At 42.1% G+C, this 18,636-nt stretch overlaps 1 protein-coding gene across 7 annotated transcripts in view; it reads left to right on the plus strand.

The window, feature by feature from the left end:
* C2CD3 (C2 domain containing 3 centriole elongation regulator) overlaps positions 1 to 18,636 on the plus strand; it is a 92,405-nt gene that overhangs the window by 32,568 nt on the left and 41,201 nt on the right. For all 7 annotated transcript variants that reach the window (XM_048839255.2, XM_075125970.1, XM_075125971.1 and 4 more), the window contains 8 exons: positions 728 to 911; positions 2,109 to 2,292; positions 4,409 to 4,581; positions 9,192 to 9,315; positions 10,611 to 10,879; positions 12,178 to 12,267; positions 13,388 to 14,008; positions 15,346 to 15,672. In XM_048839255.2, coding sequence (XP_048695212.2) covers positions 728 to 911; positions 2,109 to 2,292; positions 4,409 to 4,581; positions 9,192 to 9,315; positions 10,611 to 10,879; positions 12,178 to 12,267; positions 13,388 to 14,008; positions 15,346 to 15,672 — 1,972 coding nt within the window. The remainder of the gene's footprint in view (positions 1 to 727; positions 912 to 2,108; positions 2,293 to 4,408; positions 4,582 to 9,191; positions 9,316 to 10,610; positions 10,880 to 12,177; positions 12,268 to 13,387; positions 14,009 to 15,345; positions 15,673 to 18,636) is intronic.

Raw genomic sequence — 18,636 nt, forward strand, 5'->3', positions numbered from 1 at the left:
TTCTATGATTCTATGATCCATATCTCCCCTCAACCTTCTTTTAGTTAGGCTAAACAAGCCAAGCCCGCTCGCTACCAGAAAACCATATTTTTGTGTCCATTGGTGGTTCTCTAAGGCCTGGTCATGGACTCTTGCAGCTGAACTGTGTTCTGAGAGGAGACACATGCAACCTGGGCTGGTGAATTGCTATTTTGAGCCTGTAGCCCTCTATGTATGATGCTTTGTCCAGCTGTCTTATGGACCATGTGCCTCAGGAGCAGGGAGGGAAGGAGAACTTAAAGAAGCTGCCCATAACAGCATGAAATCAGAGCAGATCCAGGGTCATATAGCTTCCCCCCATACCAGTGCTGACCCTCTCCTACATCACCACTGCTTCCATCTAGATTAAAATTGTCTATATTGTCCATCATTTATAATGTCTAAGCCCTGATCCTCTGCACCATGTGCACCTAACACAAGTCTGGTATTCTCCCAGGGGACTCGCCCCGAGTTTGGGAAAGACTTGTATGAACAGTTAGAATTGGGAGGAAGGGGTGTTTCTCATTTTCTAAACAAAAGTTGCTGCCATGTTTTAAATGTTTATATAAATTATAGAGGAAATGACTTAATGCAATTTCAGTGTCAGGGTGATGAACCTCATCTTCTCATTCCTTTAGGAATGTAGCTCTTGTACTCTATCGCCAGAGGTGCTGCTCTTGTTCACAAAAATTCCCTTTATCTTATTTAGCAGTTGGAGAGAGAAGTGGAAGGACTGATGGAGCATGTATTTGAGATTCATGTGGAGAATGTTAAAGGGCTCACTCCCCTACAGTCCACAGTCTGGGGAGAGGCTGACTGTTATGTGCAGTACTATTTTCCAGTTCAGGAGCCTGACTCCAGTGTGTTACAAGGGACTGAATTATATGAAAACAGTAAGTTTGCTTTGGGATAGGACATTGTTTAAAGCATTGCTTTAGCTAAGTGTTGTTTATTTCTGTTCTAGCTCCCTAGGTACAGTGTCTGTATCTCTGTGCTTCCCTGATATGACTAGTGCTTTCTTTACACAGCAGAAAGCCAATGTACAGCTAGCTTTGGGTCAGTTCAACAAACTAAAAGCTGCACCCTTTGAGGTAGATGGTAAGACTCCCATTGATTTTCAATAAAAGGTATCGGGTCCTACGTCCGTTGATTTTAGCACCTTTCACCTAAAGATCCGAAAGCACTTTACAAATTTTGACCTCAATCCTGCAAAGATATAAGCATATGCTTAACTTTACACACTGTGAGTAATCCAGACTTCACGTGCATAAGACTTTGTAGGAAACAGTTCATAAGCTGACTTACTTACAGACTATATAGGTTTCAGAGTAACAGCCGTGTTAGTTTGTATTCGCAAAAAGAAAAGGAGTACTTGTGGCACCTTCGAGACTAACCAATTTATTTGAGCATAAGCTTTCGTGAGCTACAGCTCACTTCATCGGATGCATACTCATATGCATCGGATGCATACGCATCCGATGAAGTGAGCTGTAGCTCACGAAAGCTTATGCTCAAATAAATTGGTTAGTCTCGAAGGTGCCACAAGTACTCCTTTTCTTTAGACTATATAGGGCTTATTTCAGCTGCTGCAGAAGTGAAATCTGGCACTTGCTTTAACTGGAACACTATACAAAGTCTTAGGACTGAATGATATATGCAGTTGAAACTGCAGGGGAATTTTAAGTATAGATAATTCCTTAAGGGGAAATTGGGACAGGATACCTGGGTTAATCTCTCTTTTTCTTGCTAAAAGAGCCATGGGCTAATGCTTCTGGCAGTCAGAGGTTTAGGGTTATTAGTGCTTTGTACCTCTGATTTCTATCTCATCCAAAAGACAGCACTTCCTGCAGCACACTGAAGAACAATTGCTGTGGAATTAGTTCAGTGTTACTTTTGAATCACCAGCACTACATTCTGTAGCATCCAGGTGTTTCTTTTGAGAGTTCCATGGGGAGAGAGTTTGGACAATGAGCTTTTAAGCAAAGTCACATGAGGTTGTTTTCAGATTACAATCTGAGTGCTTGCCATCTCGTTCCTTGGATATATAAAGTTGGGATCAAATATTTAACTGGCTTTGTTTGACTTTGTAGGAATTAGGTTAAAGCCTTTCCGCTCAGCGACTACTTTGTGCATCCCTGATCCCATTTTTAATGATGAGCATCATCATTCCCTGTTGTTACCTGCTGATGTCCCAGTACAGAGGCTCCTGCTCAGTGCATTCTCTCCACAAGGATTAGCAGGAGGAGGAGGAATCCAGTTTGAAATCTGGTGCAGGTACAGAATAAAGATCCATTTCCTCACAGCTCAGAAAACAAACTAGAAGAGTGACAAACAGTGAAATTCTCTTGTCAAGCAGTAAGTTAGTGATGTCTCTATGGCGTATGCATTTTATTCCTCTGAAACCTGTTTACAGAGCGATTTTTTTATCTGATTTTTTTCCAGAGACACAGATCACCTGACTCTCTTTGACATCACTGGGAAATTTTACTTTTGCTTTATAACTAGTTTAATGATCTGTTCGTTGGGTTTAAATAATCCATGTGTCCATAGGTTCCATTTCTTAATAAAGTGGCAGTATGTGGTGTTTTATGCTGCTATTTTATTGTTTCTTTCCACTGTGAGCCACTGGTTTTTAGGAGAATATGGTGTTAATGTTTGCATATGGTGAGTTTTGTCTTCTGTATATCTCACAAGCTGTATGACCCTCTACTGCTCATCACAGTCTGAAGAAAATGCTTGGCTAATACATAAGCTTTGCTGCAGCAAACTTTCAGGTCTCTTGTGAGCCAACTGAATGTGTGTTAGAGCCAAGGACCCTTCACTGCAAGCATCCTGTGGCCTTTCTCCAAGTTTCGAATCTAGAAACTGTCAAGAAGAACCTATCAGCAGATCTCCACTGTTGGCGCAGTGCTCAGGCACAGAGACTGCTAGGCAGCTAGGTGCCAGACAGAATAGGTCTTTCTGTAATAAATCAGCACCTCAAGAATACATCCAGAAGCAGATGGGAAGCCAGCACAGAAGAACAGATATAATGTCCCTGTGAGAGTGTGGATTGCTAGCCACGCCAAAATTGTTATTTTCTCCCTCAGCTGAATTTTCAGTTGACAGGACCTAGCACAAGTGTAAAGGGAAGCACAAATTTTATAATAATTACCACTTCATCCAGCCTCATTCAGACACTCATACTTAGGGCCCTACCAAATTCGCGGCCATGAAAAACACATCACGGACAGTGAAGTCTGGTCTTTTGTGTGCTTTTACCCTATACTATACAGATTTCACAGGGGAGACCAGCATTTCTCAAATTGGTGGGCCTGACCCAAAAGGGAGTTGCAGGGGGATCACAAGGTTATTTTAAGGGGGTCACAGTATTGCCAACCTTACTTCTGCACTGCCTTCAGAGTTTAGGCAGCCGGAGAGCGGTGGCTCTTTGCTGGGTGCCCAGCCAGCAGCGGCGCAGAAGTAAGGGTGGCAATACCATACCATGCCATCCTTACATCTGTGCTGCGGCTGGCGGTGGCTCTGCCTTCAGAGCTGGGCTCCTGACCAGCAGCCGCCGCTCTCCAGCCGCCCAGCTCTGACAGCAGTGCCGCTGCCAGCAGCAGCGCAGAAGTAAGAGTAGCAGTACCGCAACCCCCCCCCAAAATAACCTTGCACCCCTCCTCCCCCACCCCCCCCACACCTCCTTTTTTGGTAAGGACCCCTACAATTACACCACCATGAAATTTCAGATTTAAATAGCTGAAATCCATGAAATTTATAATTTTTAAAATCCTATGACTGTGAAATTGACCGAAGTGGACCATGAATTTGGTAGGCCCTACTCATACTGAAAGCACAGTTAAGTGTGTGTATGTGGTTACCCTTCTCCTGATTTAATCATTATTCACTAAATGGAATGCATTGGCTTTAAAACTGTAATTCATAGCTGTAGAGCACAGTTAAGAACTGTCTAGTCATTATTTTCAAATCTTCTTTATTGTTGGTAAACCGGTGCTCCGAGAATAAACTTCATGGTATTGTTACTGATTTTTAAATCCTTTTTCATTGTCCTGCATCAGGCTCTCTTAGTAATTTACATACATTTTATTGTTTGGTCTATTTTGTGCTAGTCCCTTCCCTTGTTTTCTTTTAGATGCCAGTTTCTAGTTGCAGTATTGATAGGTGACCTTCTGTGCCTGTCACATCAATACAGCTGTAGAACGATCATCTCTGGAGTATTCAGACTATTCACCTTTTTGGAAAATTGCCGTTGTGTGGGTTTCTATAAATGTAGGAAAGTATCTCAAGATGTGTGAATTAAAGCTGACCAGTATTCAATCTTGAGAGCCAGTAATCACTACAGCTTGTCCAAAACGTCATGGTTGATGCATCTGTGTGTCTTCCGCAGGTACTATTATCCTAATGTTAGAGATCAGATGGTTGCAAAAGGGACCTTGCCGTTGTCTCGCCTGTGTGCCATGGTAACAATGCAACACCGCGAAGAAGTAGGGATACAGACCTTTACTCTTCCTTTAGTCCCAAGAACCGAATGCTCAGAAGAACTTCGTCCACGATCCTCAGGTAAGTGAAGACAGTCTTTTCTTTTAAAAAGTGAAGTGTGTGTATCCACTGCCAAGGAGAACAAAAGAAACTCACCTTGATTGAAGCCTAATAATAATCCAGCCTGTTGGTCCTACCAGTCCAAGATGTCAAAACTCACTGTTGGAAATCAATGATAAAACTTCCACTGACTTCAGTGGGTGTAGGGTTGGGCTTATATTGTATTTACTTACTAGAAAACTGTTTGAATGAGCCAGCCCCGGGCCTACCACGTCTCACTGCCACATGAGAGTCTCCAGTTTGGTCTCCCACTTCTCAGACCAGAAGGGAGGAGAGAATTGAAGCAACATGCTTAGCCTGTGGAGCAGGAAGGAGCCTGTCTACCCTGCAGAGGTTCTTCCAGATGATGCAAAAGTAGCACTGAAGAGACTTTTAGGGAAATCCTTTTAGGAATCTTCAGTCAGAACAAAAGTGGTTGTTGTGATGGGTTGCCCCCCCTTAGGATTCCACTTGATGTTCTGAGATACCACTGAGCCTGTCTATTATGCCAGCCTGGGTACCCTTTTTACCTGTCTTGCTGAGCCAAGCAATTCTATTACGCCTCCTCCAGCACACAGGCAGGGCCACACCAAACTGCAGAATGAAACACTGAGATAAGTTCTGTGAAGGCTCAGCTTAAGGGTCTTGCCCCCACACTCAGCTGTCCATCTCCCTTGGGGTGCAGACCCAAAGATTTATTGTGAAATCCGCCTCCTCCCTCAGTGTGGAGGAAGGTATGCACAGCCTCTTATCCCCCCCCCTTCAATTATGAATTATACACACAGGGTTATGTTATAAACAAGAAATAAGCTTATTAACTACTAAAGGTGAATTTTAAGTGAATATAAGAGATAACAGACAGAACAAAAACAACGTGGAGTCCGCTGGCACCTTAAAGGCTAACAGATTTATTTGGGCAAAAGATTTCGTGGGTAAAAAAGGGCTTTTTACCCATGAAAGCTTATGCCCAAATAAATCTGTTAGTCTTTAAGGTGCCACCAAACTCCTCATTGTTTTTGTGGATACAGACTAACACAGCTACCTGTCTGATACTAGACAGAACAAAGCAGATTACTGAGCAAATAAAACAGAATACTCAAGCTAAGCTCAATATACTTAAGAAACAGGTTACAAAATGTAATCTTGGTTTCAGAGTAACAGCCGTGTTAGTCTGTATTCGCAAAAAGAAAAGGAGGACTTGTGGCACCTTAGAGACTAACCAATTTATTTGAGCATGAGCTTTCGTGAGCTGTAGCTCACGAAATGATGAAGTGAGCTGTAGCTCACGAAAGCTCATGCTCAAATAAATTGGTTAGTCTCTAAGGTGCCACAAGTACTCCTTTTCTTTTTGCAAAATGTAATCTCTTATCCTAAATGTTATTTTAGACAAGTTGCAAAGTTTCTGTGGTTCCGAGTTCCAGTTATATTTCTCTTCAGACTGGATCCCTGTCTCAGTATGGACCCCTCGCCTTTAGCAGTCTTTCTTCTTGGGCAGACAGGCCATGGAGAAGGAGGAGTCCTGTTTGCCTTCTTCCCCACCCTTAAATAGGATTTACATAAGGCAGGAATCCTTTGTTTCCCAAACTTTTTTTTTTTTCCTCTCTCTGTCTCTCCCTCTCGCCCAGTGGGAAGTTACAAGAAGTCCCAGATAATGTTTAGTATCCGGTGACGAGACCACCTGACCTACCAGTGTCACAGTTACATCCCCGGACACTTCCCAGGAGGGAGAGAGATCTTCATGGTTTTGTTGTCCCTTCCTGATGGCTCATCAAATTTGATGGCCTGTCGTCTGGTGGGTGTCTTCCCAATACACACCCAGTTGTGATTGTTACACAGTCCGTATTCCTAGCATAGGTGTGCGCAGCACATTTCATTTAGGGTGTGCACCCAGGGAATTTTTTTTTTTAAAGGCGAACATTTATTGAATACTCAATCATAAAGGACATTATTTTTTTTCGTCAAACAAACTAAAGAAACTAAAACTTAACTAAACTTAATTTTTTTTTAAATTAACAACTAAACTTTACTTAAAAAATGAGACACAAAATACCAAATTTTTGCTGTAGTGATAACCAGGCATATACAAAGATACAGTCAATTTTCATGATCTTTATCTTTAACCAGATAATAAGCTAACCCAAATTGACCAAAACAGATTAAGGTTTCTTCATCTTCCTGTCCTAGAGAATGAGATGTCGCTCACCAGGTGTTATGGACTTAAATTCCTCAATCACATCTTGTAATTAACTGACGAAGCCAATTCTCGTTCAATGTACAAAATCATGAGTGAGTCGAGGCGCTGTTGGGACATTGTTTTTTACATATGCTAGTTTCAAAAAGGCTCTTTCACATGAACAGCTTGTCTGCTCCTTTTCTTATCTTAACAACGAACCGATCCATATTTTAAAAGGGGGTATCATACGATTGAATTAAAACGTAAAGCCACGGGCTTGTTATGCTATTTCAGTAGAGTACACGCGACAAAGATTACAAACCCTGTAGATGCTGCGCTGGGCACACCTGATGCGGTCGCTTATATAGGTCAAAGAATTTTCCAGAATAGTAGTCGGAGGGGAGAGGAGGGGAGGACCAATGGTAATGCAGTGCCGCAGTAGTGGGGATGCATGCGGCGAGCGAGCGCGGGCTTTCTATGTAGAGCGTATCATGTGATTAAATTAAAATGCAAAGCCACCTTTTTTTTTTTTTTTTTTTTTTTGAGACATTAAGGCAGGCATGGGCAAACTTTTTGGCCTGAGGGCCACATCAAGGTTCCAAAATTGTATGAAGGGCCAGGTAGGGAAGGCTGTGCTTCCCCAAACAGTTTGGCCCTGCCCCCATCTGACCCCCACCCACTTCCTGCCCCCCCGACTGCCCCCCTCAGAATCCCCGACCCATCCAGCTCCTTGTCCCCTGACCGCACCCCCCCCCAGATCCCCCCAACCACCACCCCAGGATGCCACCCCCTACCAACCCCCCCCCCGCTCCCTGTCCCATGACTGCCCCAACCCCTGTCCATCCCCGTGCCTCCTGACAGACCCCTGGAACTCCCACGATCTAACCCCCCATTCCCCGTCCCCTGACCGCCCCCCCCCGAACCTCTGCCCCATCCACCCCCGCTCCCTGTCCCCTGACTGTCTCTGGGGCTCCCTGCCCCTTATCCAAGCCCCCGTTACCATGCCGCTTACCCCCGCCTCCGCCTCTTCTGGAGCCTCGGCACGCTGCGTCCAGGAGCAGCCCTGGACAGCGCTGCAGCTGCATGGCTCCGGCAGGACCTGAGCTCCTGCCGTTTGGCCCACCAGAGCTCACAGCCCCACCCCCTTACCACACGGCTCCAGGCAGCAGGAGCTCAGGTCCCGCTGGAGCCGTGCCGCTGCAGCGCTGTCCAGGGCCACTCCTGGACGTGGCACACTGAGGCGGCGGGGGATGGGGGAAGGCGGGGCCGGGGGTGGGAGCCTACCTGGCCAGGAGCTCAGACAGGCCAGGCGGGAAGAGCTTGCCAACCCCTGCATTAGGGTGTGCCGGGGCACACCTCGTACACACGCCTATGATTCCTAGCTTTAGATACAGAAATGATACATGCATACAAATTGGATAATCACATTCAGTAAATTGTAACCTTTCCAATGATGTCTTACAAGACCCATCTTGCATAAAGTACATCTCAGTTATGTCATGTTCACATCATAAGAATATTTCCATAAAGAATATGGAGTGCAATGTCACAGTTGTGACATGGAGTCTGAGAGGAGTAAACCACAAGAATAAAGGAGAGGGATTCTTGGAGGGAGTGACCAAGGAGAAAAAAAACAGAGGGTTGCTGGTATGGCGGAGTGAGCTTCTTGCAGAACATATACTTGCATTGGCAAAAGGGAATCTGATAACTTTGAGAGTATTGTAGATGTTAAAATCTTCAGAGGATTTTATATTTCATTTTACTCCCATCCCCCTGTTTGTAAGCAACTGTCTGATATAATCACAACATCTTGGTATTATATAAGTAGTGGGGGAGGGATAGCTCAGTGGTTTGAGCATTGCCTTGCTAAACCCAGGGTTACGAGTTCAACCCTTGAGGGGACCATTTAGGGATCTGGGGCAAAAATTGGGGATTGGTACTGCTTTGAGCAGGGCTTGGACTAGATGATCTCCTGAGGTCCCTTCCAACCCTGATATTCTGTGATTCTAAGTGAGGACTGAATCATAACGAATTCACACAAAAGGGCAGAGTTAAGGTTGTGCAGCTGCAACCTTAACTTTCATTTTATAGATTCATACATTGGAAGGTCAGAAGGAGCCATTAGGATTATCTAGATGGACCTCCTGCATAACACAGGCCGTAGAATTTCATGCGGTAACTCCTGTATCAAGGCAATAACTGGTGGTTGAACTAAAGTGCATCTAGACATTCAATCCTGACTTATTTTCATTCTTAACTATGCAACAATAATGCTGCCTTTTCATAGATTTTTTGGTATGAAATTATTTACGTTAATAGAATAAATCTTGGTTAACCTTGGCTGTAATTTAAAAAAAAAAAATAGATGGATGTTTTTCTTTCTTTTCTTTTCTTTTCTTTTTTTTTTTTTTAAATCCAGGCTTGCTTGATGTGAGTGTGAGGTACAGACATTCACTAAAAACAGCAGTGGGAGTAATAGCTGCTCAAGCCATTTCTATTTCTGTACAAATACACAGAGCAGCTGGTTTGCAAGCAGCAGCCAGGTAATATCTAATTCTAAGACAAGATTTTCTCTTAACATAACTTTTGGGGGTGAGGGGGATAGCGTGCCATGGTGGTGGAACAAATTGTCACTTGTGAACCTTTCATCTGTGGAGATCTAGATTCAAATCTTGTTCAGTTCAGAAGTGAAGATAACTATGAAAAGAACATCAGTGGCTATTTTTGTCCACCAAATCACTGGAGAGTTTAGTACAGTTTGCTCAAGAGAGGCCTGGAACTGAAATAACAGGCAGTGGTGTAGTTCAAGACTTTGGTGCATTAGCAAAGCTGGGCTAGGGAGGAAGCTTGTACAATACCTGCCTATAACAGATGTGGCTCTAGCCATTCCTTTTGGCCCCTCATTTTACTGAGCAGAGCTAAATTCAGCCACGGTTTTTCCAGTATAAAAGACTTTGTATTAAAGGGAAAAGAGGTTGTGCCAATCTTTGTGCTTTGGATCCTCTTCTCGTTGATTGGGATTTTGCACGACGGCACATAAACTAAATTAATTAGTAAACTGAACATTCTTTTTTAAAGGAATGCTACTTTAAGAGAACTGAATTGCTTGAAGGTTAGTCTCAGCAGTCTTTGTGCATTATATAAGGAAGGGTTAAAACAGAGTAGTCAGCTCTTTAAGGACAAGAGTGGTTCCCAGCATTCCTGAGCAATGTCCTTTGGCCTGTTCTCTGAGCAGCACTGATGGGCTCCTCAATCAGGCCCTGATTCAAAGCCATTGGACAGACTCCCTTTGACTTCAGTGAGCTTTGGATCAGCTAATCAAAGTCTAAAAAGAGTTTTGGTCTTGCTCTTTGCTTCCTTCTGGAGCAGCTGCTCTGAGGAGTGTTCCTGCTGCCCCCTTTACAAAAGGGGATGTTCTGGTAGCGCTCGTGGACCTGATTTTAGGCACTGAGTACCCACATTCCTGCTGTAGTCACTGGTGTGAGCAATGGTAGGGGCACTAGTATAGACAGGCCACAGCAGTTTTGGCCGCCATTTCATTACTGATCATAGTAGGTTGAGATAAAAAAGAGCTGAAAATTATCAGCAGCCAGTCTACACTAGAATTCCTGCCTTTACTAGCACTGATGGAGCTGCTACAGTGCTAGATCAAGGCTGGGAGATTCCCAAAAAGTCTCTGTGTAAACAAGACCTGAGAGCACATATTGAATCCACTGTTTTGTTCTTATCGTTGTTCAGCTAGGGGTTAAAAACCCCTTCATTTTGGTGGCATACATATGTACTTCTAACTAGATTACCTGGTGCGTCTCCCTCTCTTTTTTTTCCTTATTACTTGAAGAGCTGTGGCCGAAAAGAACCCTTCACTTCAATCCAGTGCAGAAGTGGGAGTTAATGCCTATGTGTCTGTGCACCTCTCCTTCCTACCTGAGGGGGAGAAGCGTACCACCCGAGCTGTGGCTCGGACTTTCTGCCCGGAGTTTGATCACCACACTGAGTTCCCTTGTAACCTCGTCGTCCAGAGAAGCAGCGGAGAAGCATGTTGTCTGGGGGAGCTCTTGCAATCTGCACAGATAGTCTTCTGCATCTACCACCGGAGCATCAAGTCAGGTAAGCAAAACACAAATGAGTAGGAATCCTAGGTGGCTATTGGTAATGGTGTTATTGACATTAACTTCTCAGATATAGGACACACAGTGAATATTCACTGTGTAACTGAAGTTTAGGTAAATGTATTTATTCCACTTATACTTTGGCCAAGCCCTTGGGGCTACAGCTGGTTTTCAAGGGGATTTTCAGTGACCACAAGTGGTCGGGATGTCAATTTTACATCTCATCCAAAAGAAGGTAATAGAGTAGTGATGCTGCCTGCACTTACATAGCACCTTTCATATGAGGATTTCAGGACCCATTACAAAGGCACGTTAGCCTTGTTACCCGCATTTTATAGATGAGGAAACAAGAGAAGGAAATTAAGTGACTTGCTTAAAGTCCCGCAATGATATTACCCCCCCACACCTTGTCTCTCTAATATCCTGGGATCAACACAGCTACAACAACACCGCATTCCTCCTGAAACATCAGTATTATTTCCTGCAGCCCCCTGGGTTTCCCCTGGAGGTCTTCCACTGAACTAATGACATTGCCTGACCTTGCTTAGATTGAAATGTGATGAGATCACAGCCTGAAATGGTAACTTTTTGTAAAGAAGGTTACAGATTATTTCTAAAAGTGGAAGATATGTTTTGAAAGTGGTATTAAGTGTCATTGTTTACATCTTATTTAAACGGATTAATTGATTGTTTTCCTCCGGCTGCATTAAGGCACTAGTATCTCAAAAATAGCATGCAATTTTATGATGGCAACTTTTCCTGTTGTCTCCATAGACAGCGGAGACCTCTTCAAGCTTTTTATAGCATTATGTTGTAGAATATTCTAATAATACAATTTAATTAAAGATATCAGTCTTCAGTGATAGGCAAAAAAACTCAACTGTTGGCATGAGTAAGCTACTCAGTTACTCTGTGGACAGTACAATAGCTCTTTGATGCTTATTTTAGAGCACGTTGGTAGTGGAAGTACTCCTTAGACTGCTCCCAAAATGCGAGAGTGCTGGAGCACACATCCTATAAGTAGAGTGCACTACTTGTGGATTTCCAACAACTGTGGTTATTTACTCCACCGTTTTTCGCTCTGAGTTTGACCAAATGTGTGTTGTGCCTCCTTGGTGGACTTTCACATTTCTTGTTTTCATGGAGGGAAGTATATGCCAATGTTATGAACTTAGATCTCTTCTAACAAAATGATATAGCTCTCACTAGGAGATTAATGTTTTATGAATTACTTGTGCATGTTTTAAATCAACCCCAGCTTGATGTGTCTGGATATCTTTGATTTTGATTCTATAGCCACTGGTTCAATGAAAACTCAAACATCAGGAGACTACCTGCTTGGAACAGTCAGGGTGCCAACCAAAGACCTGTTGATCAAAAGATCAGGTAAAGTGGAAATGCCATATTACTGACATTATCAATATAAACAGTACTTCCGTAGTAACATACTGTATTGCTTATGTGGGTTACATGTTTTGCTTCCTATTTTCTGAAGCCAAAGTTCTCTCATAAGCATTAGGGTTTTTTTATTAGATTCCTTATTAAAATCACATTTAACTGAAGTTCATTGAAAATCATCTGCTGGGATATGCTATGATCTGCTGATCTGCTAGGAGGTAGCCCATGTGAAAATGAGATTCATTCTTGAAGTTGGGAATAGCTATTATATTAGACTATGAATATGTGTTGCACAGCTCTTTGGCTTCTTTCTCATCAGATGTGCACTATTAGCCCTTATTATCTAGAAGTATGCGCAGGACATAAGAAGAAAATGGAAAAATACACACCTACAGTGAACTGACCCAGTGAATATTAATTGTCTGAATTTTTTGGTGCAAGTGCTATGTATTAACAACTCTAGGGACTGAAAACTACACTGGCCTAAAATCTAGAACTTGCAATATTCAGTCAGGGATATGTGATATGCAACAGCTATAAACAAACGCTCATACAATGAGAAAACAACAGGTTGGATTCCCAGATTTCCATAGTGTAAAATGACCACTTCTGGCACTGACAGGTTGGAAACTATCAGGCCTTGAAATCAAGAGATTCTGATTATAATCTTGTTTATTTACACTGCAGTCTGAATATGATTTTAGCAACCACTTTCTCAAACCTTAAGAGTTTAAAAAACAATTGGTTTGTATATTCCATCTGGAAGTTAAGAATCCCAGCTTTATTGACTAGATCTTCATGAGATATTCACTTGTAAAACCATATCATTAATTAAGTGGAAAATAAAGTAAAATGGTAATCCGGATCATGTGATTTTTTTTATTTTATTGTTATTATTATTATTATTATTATTATTTTTAAGGCCGGATCATTTTTAACCTTGACAGGTGGCAAATACTTATATGAACCAAATGCTTTCAAGAGGAATAAACTTTTCCAAGTATTGGTTCTGGAACAGTGATCCGGAAGGGAAAAAATCCCTTTTTCTATTTGCATTTCTCAAAAATGAAATGATTGAGTCTGATTACTCTCTGTTGTTCTGTTGAAGGTATTACAGGATGGTACTCAGTAACCCTACCTGAGGATTTGGTGCTTTCTCATTGCACAAACATCATGGAAAACATAGTAGGAGGGCTGGAGCTTTCTATTACTTTTGCTCATCATGGTGACAGAGAACGAGTTGTGGAGGCTGCTAAGCTTTTAGGCTGGAATCATGAGGAAACCCATGAAGATAGTATGGATGATGATGACGAATGGCATCTGAGCAAAAATCCCGCCACTGTAACCATTTCTACCCCCAGAGTGTGGTTACCGGTGCATTGCATGCTACTTGCAGGCCAGACGCACATAAATAAAAGCACTTACTGCTATCTCCGATATAAATTGTACGATCAGGAAGCCATTTTGACTTTACTTCAGAGGCCAAAATTAACTGAAGATGAAAAACAAGTTACAGTGATGTTTAAGAAAACAAAAGAGATGGAACTTACAAGGAGCCAAGCACTGTTGTGGTACTTCAGAGAGGAGAAGCTAGAAATCCAAGTGTGGCGGGCTTATGGGAAAGAAAACAACGTTGAAAGACCACTTGATACAGATCGCCTTATTGGCTCTGCTTTTGTGGACCTTGCAGCACTTGGACAGAGGTCAAGGAGAACACTCACAGTCAGTGGTCAGTCTATAAAGAAAATTCTTACACTTCATTCCTCCTTTTATTCCATTTCCTTATGTACTTTTTAGCTGGTTTAACCTCATCCATATGTAGTTGTCTGAAGCAAACCAGTTGCAGCCTTGTTTTGTCCTTTCTATGTTGTTGGCTCATGTTGTTTTCTTGAAAAGATGAGCAAGGTTAAAACACTTACGTCAAAGTTCAAAGCTTAGTGAGTTATATTGGTGAAGAATTTGGTAATGATGGTCAATAAATGGGTGAAGAATTAGTGTTAGTGACTTGAGGAAGGATTCCTCATTAGAATCTGAATCACTGAACTAGTATTAATGATGATCAGGCACAATAGCACAGCAAAGGAGCCACTGGTTAGAGTTCACTCAAGAAACCTGTATTGTCTGCTAGTAGTTAAAGTAAAGGACTAGAAAATTGGAAAAACCCTTGGAGTTTTCTGTTCTATTCTGTTCTGGTTCTATATTTCATACATCACTATGATATCAATTCCAGGTCACCCACCAACTTGCAGTCTGATCTTCTAGACCAATGGTTCTCAACCAGGGGTCCAAGGCCCCCCGTGAGCAGGTTTCAGGGGGTCCTCCAAGCAGGGCCAGCGTTAGACTTGCTAGGGCCCAGGGCAGAAAGCCGAAGCCCCACTGCATGAGGCTGAAACCTGGGGCCCTGAGCCCCACCACCTGGGGCTGAAGCCAAAGCCTGAGCAACTTAGATTCGCAGGGACCCCTGTGGCATGGGCCCCAGGCAATTGCCCTGCTTGCTACCTCCTAATGTCAGCCCTGGCTTTCATATGCAGAAAACCAGTTGTTGTGGCACAGGTGGGCCGGGGAGTTTTTTTATCATGTTGCGGGGGGGGCCTCAGAAAGAAAGAGGTTGAGAACCCCTGTTCCAGACAAGTCATTTGATCCTCATTTGGCCAGGCTTGAACCTGGTGTGGTTAAAACTAGAAACTGCAGGTAAAAAACCCTCAGAATAAAAACTCTGCACAGGCTGTATCTGAATTTTGTTTCCTGGATACGGTCACAAAATCATGCCAAAGGCAGTGTTTCCAATTCACATATGAAGTTGAGAGAAAAGTGCAGTATATCTTAATTTCAGCTGTCCATGGGAAAATGAAAAATTAACTTTTCTAGAGTTGCCCATTGCTTTTTTCCTTTACAGACTGATGTTACTAACAACTCCTGGGGGATCTGTTTGTGTAGAGATGACATTACCAGATTTGAGATCCACCCCACAGATCTGAAAACAGACTTTTGTCTTCATGAAATATAACCGCTCTTTCCAAGATACTAAATTTTGTCTTTTCTTTGTTTGTAAATACCCTGTTACAGGTATCTATCCAGTGTTCAGGCGCAATGCTTCAAACCTGTCAGGAGCTGCTGTACGAGTTCACCTTACACTTGCTTCTACTCATGCTCATATTAATTCTGCTCATGGATTTGAGTGTGCTGAAGATGTCAGTAACAGTGAAGATGAAGGTACAGAGAAGGTTCCTGACACAGGCCAGCAAGTCTTGAAAAGCAACAATCACAAACTGAATTCCTCAAGCTCAGAAATCCCTGTTGTGAAACCATCTGAGGAGATTAACGCAAAGGATCTGGAAAACACATTTGCTGTCACTATCCTTGTGGAAAGAGCAATGCACTTAAGTTTAAAAGGTAAGAAATTTTCTTGTAAAATAGCTGACAGTATCTTTTAAAAGAACATATATTTTGCAGCAATTTTAAAAAAAGCAATTCCCAAGAGATTTTACAAAACTTAATATTAACAGGAATGTTTTCATTATGTTTTGAATTTCAATCAGAACAATTTTCATTTGGATTTAAATATTCCCCTGCAGAGCTGCAGCCCCATACCACTACATCATCATGTTAGTTCATGAGCATCAGAAAGTGAACCTGCCCATTCTATTTCTATTCTCCATGCACAATGGACATGGGCAAAATGTAAACGAGCAGCGTAATGTTAAAAAAATACACTTGTTGAAATGACTACTGAATTCTGGAGTCAGAGGCTCATCCGAATAGCAGCCTATTTGCCCATCCTTAATTCTAGGCAATGTTAATAGAAGACATTCTTTCAGACTAGCAATTTTCAGCTTATTCATTTCTGGAACTAAGCTAGTGACACAAAACTAGAAATCTGGGAACTGCCAGAATCTGTGGTGATAAGGGGTGATGTAAGAATCTATAAAGATTAGAATGAACTCACGGTAACCTTGAGCAAGTCATTTTGTGTCAGTTTTCCACTTTGTTAAATGAGAATGATATTTAGATGCCCAGTTACCATGATGATGAGCACCAATAATTACTTTTTAATATATCTTCCAATCTATTAATTCTGAACATATTTTAAAATATTCCATTTTAGTGAGATTATACTTAGCACTTGGTGTGCTCCTAAGGTGACACGTTTGCTGGCTTTTTAATTTTTTTTAAGCTGTCTGCTATTCCTGCCACCTGCAGTCAGTACTAAATGAAGGTCTTTTTGTTGAAAAAGAAGTGAATCAATCCCTTGAGATTTCCACATACATCCCAGTGCACCTTCACTCCTCCACATCTTGGCCCCTGTGTGTGTGCGCACATGCACACGCGCATGTGTGTGTTTAGCATTTAGCACAGTGGGCCCTTAATCCTGATTGGAGCCTTTAGGGTCTAGGCAATACCTGAATGCAAACAATAAATATTAATAATAAAAGCAATACTGCCAGGAAGGACTGTGCAGGAAGGCCCAGATTAGCTAAAGCTTTGAAGTTTTTCCTAGAAATGGTCCAGTTACAATCTACTGTGTAACAATGTAGATGAATAAATTTAAATGATTGCCCACCAGAGTTTACTGGCATGAGGTATTGCAAAAGCAAGAATAAAATGATGATTGACCAACCGTGCTTTAAGCACAAGTGCTGCTGGTACACTCGGAGTCCAACTTGTTTTTTTGAATGAACAATGATTCTATAATCTTCTGAAGGTCGTAGTCTGTGTGTGTGTTCAGGAACTTGATGCAATACTATTTGCTACTAAAAGGATTTTGGAACACAATAAACAATGTTTCTTTTGTGTGAGTTTTAAGATGGAATTGTTTGTGAATACCGAGAGAGATGCTCGCAAACGGAAAAGAGTTGGAGAAACTATTTTATGCCTGTTTCAGCAACAATATTTATCTTAATAAGGAAAAGTTCATTGTGATACTATAGATAACAAGGGTAGAATGAATGTTACTGTCTAGTACATTAAGGATGACATTTTTTTCTGGAACTTTAATGAAACATTGTCAACTTAATAGCTAGTCAGTTTCAAAAAATTAGCTAAACCTAGCTGCAGGTAGTAACCCTGTCTCTGAGCCTCCTGCCAATTTTTGTGGTTTTACAATCACATTTTCCCATTTTAATTAAAAATGGGGGAACCAGTTAAACTGACTATACATAAAGTGCTACCAAACACAAAGTAAACTGTAAAAAATAGTTTTTTTTCCTCTAACATCATTTTAGTTACAATAATATTGGCTGTCACTTGTAACAATAATAGCTCCTTGCAAGTTCAGCAGGAAAAATACATTCAACTTTTCTTCCAGTGGACTGAACTGAAACCCTTACCACAGGATTTCCAATGAAGGATCAGAAAGAGGGCTGTGTGAGAAGCATCTCATTAGGATCCACTGACTATCATGGTAACAACAAGGTAAGCAGCTACTGCACTATGCCCCTGATTTTAAATCACTTTCTTCACTTTAATAAAATCAGGGGCATAGTGCAGTAGCTGCTTACCTTGTTGTTACCATGATAGTCAGTGGATCCTAATGAGATGCTTCTCACAGAGCCTTCTTTCTGATCCTTCATTGGAAATCCTGTGGTAAGGGTTTCAGTTCAGTCCACTGGAAGAAAAGTTGAATGTATTTTTCCTGCTGAACTTGCCAGGAGCCCAAGTGCTGCATCTAATTTTTGTAAAATGCAGCAGGCTGCTTAAACCACCCTTATTTTTTTTATATGGAGTGCAGCCCACAGAGACACTCCAATAGCATACTGGAGGAAGTGATCAATAGCAACCTCTCTGGCTGATAGAGGAGTGGTATCTGGTTCCAGAGAGAGTCCTGTCCACCCCACCTCCTTGATTAAAGCCTCACCTACCAGACAATCACGTAGCTGTAATTCATCACCGGAACAGCTCCGCTGGCAATTAGACAGCACAGTGGTAAAAATACCAAAATTCTCTGTCTACTACAGCTGCTACCGCTGTTAGAACTACAGCATAGTGAATTATGGCTGCAAAGCTTTGCTAGTGTTGACACCATCTAAGAAGAAGAATTGCAAAACAGAGAGAAAATTGGGGGGTGGGAATCCTCTGTTGAAGGACCCTCCCAAAGGGCACAAATCAGGCCAGACTCATAGCTCCTCATTTTTCCAATATAATTCAGTGCAGATGGCCACAGAATATATAGCACCCAATGCTTTCTGAGGTACTTTATATTCCATGTCTTCCAGTTTTTGAAAGTGTCCAGATTCCTAGATATGACCTTGTGTTACTGTGAATGCACATTGTCTGCCAGGGGAGCCAAACTAGGTCAAGCCAATTAACTGATTACTTTATCTTTTTTCTCACAAGACTTCTCCCAGGTTTTTAGAAAAC

This window comes from Caretta caretta, chromosome 1, assembly GCF_965140235.1.
Source record: "Caretta caretta isolate rCarCar2 chromosome 1, rCarCar1.hap1, whole genome shotgun sequence".
NCBI lineage: Eukaryota > Metazoa > Chordata > Testudines > Cheloniidae > Caretta > Caretta caretta.